Source organism: Rhinopithecus bieti, unplaced genomic scaffold (assembly GCF_001698545.2).
Source record: "Rhinopithecus bieti isolate Rb0 unplaced genomic scaffold, ASM169854v2 scaffold_35856, whole genome shotgun sequence".
NCBI lineage: Eukaryota > Metazoa > Chordata > Mammalia > Primates > Cercopithecidae > Rhinopithecus > Rhinopithecus bieti.
The window spans coordinates 2477705-2481526 of record NW_016815820.1 but is presented as its reverse complement, the minus strand read 5'-3'; the positions used below and the strand labels follow the sequence as shown (position 1 = coordinate 2481526).

Below are 3822 nucleotides of genomic sequence, written 5' to 3'. Positions count from 1 at the left end.
ACCCGTCCGGTCCTCTCTTCCACGCCTTTTTCTTCAGCGTCCACCTTGGTCGCCATCTTGTGCGTGAGGTTAGGGAACCTCTGAGTCCCGCCAACTCTATGGTCGAGCGTTTCAGGGATCAGCCAATCGTAATCTAGATCTCGCAGTAAAGCCCCGCCTCTATCCTCATGGAGGCGGGAATTGCCACGAAGCTCCTGTGGAGGGAGAGGAAGCAGCTGCGGAAAGCCAATAACAGTGGAGGAATCGATGACGCAAACCAATGGGGACGCGGGGATATTACGGCCAATGAGAATGGAGGAGGTCCAGGACACGTGGGTGGGGGAAGCTGAGAGCTGAGACCAAGGGCTAGAGCTGGGAGGTGAGTCTGTCACCTTGAGCCGGGCGAGCGCAGTGGCCGAGCAGGGGTTGCAGGGCAGTAGGAGTGCAGGTGACTTGGGACCGGGAGCCAGCATAGGCAGGGTTGTGGGCTGGGCAGTGGGGAGGGGTATTTCCCCCCAGAGCTGGGAGAGGCGATGGCAATCTAGATATGGCCTGATCAATGAATGTTAGTTACCAACGGTAATGAACGATTGACTCCCTCGGCTGGGGCGGGTCGACGACTGCTGTGTAAGATGGGCAGGACCGTGCGCAACACCTGCCCAGTGTCCGCCTCCAGTCTTCCTGGGAGACCATTCCCTTTCGTAACATTTCCCTCCTGGGGCTTGGGCCCCTTTCCTTGACTTCCGATCTCCATGACTTTCCCTTGAAGACCCGCTGCTCTGTCCCTCTGACCTCTAATGCCCTCCTCAGCTGAGGCACGGTGCAAGGAAGAGAGTGGTCTAGGGAGGACGGGCGGGGGTGAAGGGGACGACCAAAGGTCGTCACTATAAGCAAACAACCAGGCTCTCAATGGGATAATTATTACTTTCTTTTCCCCTCTGCAGACTGAAAAAATGCAGACTACCGGGGCATTACTCATTTCTCCAGCTCTGGTAAGCTGCCGCGCCGCGGTGCTCTGTAGTACCAGGTGTATGGTGTGGGCGCCATCAGTGTTTAATGAATGAACCCAGGGGAACTTGGCGTCCTGATGATGTAGGCTCTTTGAGGTGGCTGTAGGATGTGATGAAGGTAACTTCTGGGCCTGCGAACCAAGCTGTCTTGGCTTTGGAATGTGGTCAGAGAGTCTGGATTTGATTTTTATCCCCAGTCTGGCTTGGCCATAGAGACAGCCCACTAAAACAGTGGTTTTCAACAGTGGCTGCATGTTAGAATCATGCAGGGAGCTTTTAAAAATCCTGATGCCTAGGCTGCACCTTGGACACCATTTGCATCAGAGTTTGGGAATGGGGGTGGAACCCAGGCATCTGTATCTTTTAGACTTCTCCAGATGATTCCACCGTGCAGCCAAGTTTGAGAACACTTCACTAAAAGTATTTCAAAACGCCATGTTACAGATGGCTCTCCTGGATGGCTATTCCAGTCGGTTTCCAGGGCTGATTGGCCCACTCCATTTAGGGTATGTAGCTGTGAGTGTATTTTAGCAGAATAAAATTTCCCCCATCTGATTACTTGGTGATCTGGGTATAAACCTTTCCTGTACCTGCTTTGGTATTAGTGTGGGTTCTTGTTCCATTCTGGAAAACCGATTAAGGCTGTGCCCAAAGGAGTGAACTTTGGGATGGTTTTGAATGGTGAAGGTTGCCACTGCTGACTACATCAAGCTATCAAGACAGCTGTCTCTGGGGCAGGCCTGATAGAAACTGGAATAAATTGACCTTGAAATACATTGAACTTATTCTGTTCGTGAAATCGGTAGTCATTTTTGACAGCTCAGCAATTAGGGTTTTTTTTCCTTGACTGATTTGGTAGGATGTGGCTTTCTGATTTTACAGATCCGCTGTACCAGGGGTCTAATCAGGCCTGTGTCTGCCTCCTTCCTGAATAGCCCAGTGAATTCATCTAAACAGGTAAGGGAGGAATAGCCCTCTTAGGAATGTTCCCAAGGCCCAGGGTGGTGGCTCACACCTGTAATCCCAGCTCTTTGAGAGGCTGAGGTGAGAGGATCACTTGAGCCCAGTAGTTCAAGACCAGCCTGGGCAACACAATGAGACCCCATCTCTACAAAAAAATATAAAAATTAGCCACGTGTGGTGGCATGTGGCTGTAGTTCCAGCTACTCCAGGGCTGAGATGAAAGGACTGCTTAATCCCAGAGGTTGAGACTGCTGTGACTGTGCCACTGCACTCCAGACTGGGTGACAGAGCAAGACCCTGACTCAAAAAAACCCATTCATTCATTAATTTTTTAAAAATCAAGGAATGTCCCCAGACAGGGGTCCTTCAGGTTGTCTTTAGACCAAAGTGGGAGGAGAGTTGGAGAATCTGTGTGCTTTAATAGTTCTAAGTCCCCAAGGGTGAGCCCTGTGAGGTCTGCCTAACCCATGAAATTTCCCTAGTCCTGTCTGACAACAGACCCAAAGACTAATTCCCAGCATACTCTGCAATCAGAGTATTCTGCATTTACCAGGCAGCTTGCCAACAGTTTCAGAGCTCAGGTGGATGGGGTGAGGGAGGTAGAGTCAGCCACCTGTCCTTATGCCATACTATCTCTCTGCTATCTTGCCTGCCTTGCTTCTCTTTCTAGCCTTCCTGCAGCAGCTTCCCACTCCAGGTGGCCAGACGGGAGTTCCAGACCAGTGTTGTCTCCCGGGACATTGACACAGCAGCCAAGTTTATTGGTGCTGGGGCAGCCACAGTTGGTGTGGCTGGTTCAGGGGCTGGCATTGGAACGGTGTTTGGCAGCTTGATCATTGGCTATGCCAGGTAAGTTTGGATGGCTCACTTAAACTTACCAGGTTGGTCTCCTCTGCTTGTCCATCCAAATCCCCAGGATCTGTGCAGGCTAGGCCCTCTCCCAGGAGTAACACTCCACTCCCCATTCACCTCACCCTCCTACGTCCTCCCCTCCCCTCACCCCTTCCTCTCCCTCAACTGGCAATTATCTGTGTCCCTGGCAGGAACCCATCTCTCAAGCAGCAGCTCTTCTCCTATGCCATCCTGGGCTTTGCCCTGTCTGAGGCCATGGGGCTCTTCTGTTTGATGGTCGCCTTCCTCATCCTCTTCGCCATGTGAGGCTCCGTGGGGGTCACCTGCCTGTTGCCGCTGCAACTCCACGCCATTCCTGGTGCTGGGGTGTACTAAGCTTTACCATTAAACACAATGTTTCTCTAAACCCCTGTCTGTGCCTCTGTCCTTTGACCTTCAGGAGGGCCTTGGTAGAGGGTGAGGAGAGGGAATTTGGTCAACCATTGGTGATTGGGAACTCCTCTGGGCTGAGAAGGAGCACCGCCATGAGTGTAAGAACACAGAGGGTTCTCATATGTTCATGAGGAATGTGGGTTTGTCTGAGTAATGAGATTCTTGCCTTTTCCCTTCAGATTTAGTATAGTTGGCCCTCTGTATCCATGGGTTCCATATTTGTGGATTCAACTAACAGTAGGCAGAAAATCTTCAGGAAAAAAAGTGAATGGTTGTGTCTGTACTGCACATGTACAGACTTTTTTCTTGTCATTATTCCCTAAACAATACAGTATAGCAATTATTTATATAGCATTTACCTTGTGTTAGGTATTATAAGTAATCTAGAGATGATTTAAAGTAGATGGGAGGATGTGCATAGGTTATATGCAAATACTACACCATTTTATATAAGGCACTTGAGCATCTGGGGATTTTGGTATCCACTGGGGTCCTGGAGCCAATCTTCCACAGATACCAAAGGATAACTGTAACAACTGTATGTTAATAGATATATTCACAACTGTATATTAACACACAACTGTAT

At 49.9% G+C, this 3822-nt stretch overlaps 1 protein-coding gene across 2 annotated transcripts; it reads left to right on the top strand.

The window, feature by feature from the left end:
- Positions 1-287: 287 nt before the first annotated feature.
- Positions 288-3210, top strand: ATP5MC1 (ATP synthase membrane subunit c locus 1). 2 transcript variants are annotated; one of them, XM_017854056.1, is made up of 5 exons: positions 288-358; positions 924-971; positions 1872-1946; positions 2623-2801; positions 2996-3210. In XM_017854056.1, the coding sequence occupies exons 2-5, from the start codon at positions 933-935 to the stop codon at positions 3108-3110; spliced, it is 408 nt and encodes a 135-aa protein (XP_017709545.1). In that variant the 5' UTR covers positions 288-358; positions 924-932; the 3' UTR covers positions 3111-3210. The 2 variants fall into 2 exon arrangements, with proteins under 2 accessions (XP_017709545.1, XP_017709544.1); XM_017854055.1 differs by having other exon boundaries at positions 309-427.
- Positions 3211-3822: the final 612 nt, after the last annotated feature.

What these genes read in the sequence shown, in the direction of transcription:
- ATP5MC1 (XM_017854056.1), top strand. Translation starts at nt 933, where the DNA reads ATGCAGACTACCGGGGCATTACTCATTTCTCCAGCTCTG. An exon ending in TACTCATTTCTCCAGCTCTG is followed by an intron (nt 972 to 1,871) that starts GTAAGCTGCCGC and finishes CTGATTTTACAG; the next exon opens with ATCCGCTGTACCAGGGGTCT. An exon ending in CAGTGAATTCATCTAAACAG is followed by an intron (nt 1,947 to 2,622) that starts GTAAGGGAGGAA and finishes TTCTCTTTCTAG; the next exon opens with CCTTCCTGCAGCAGCTTCCC.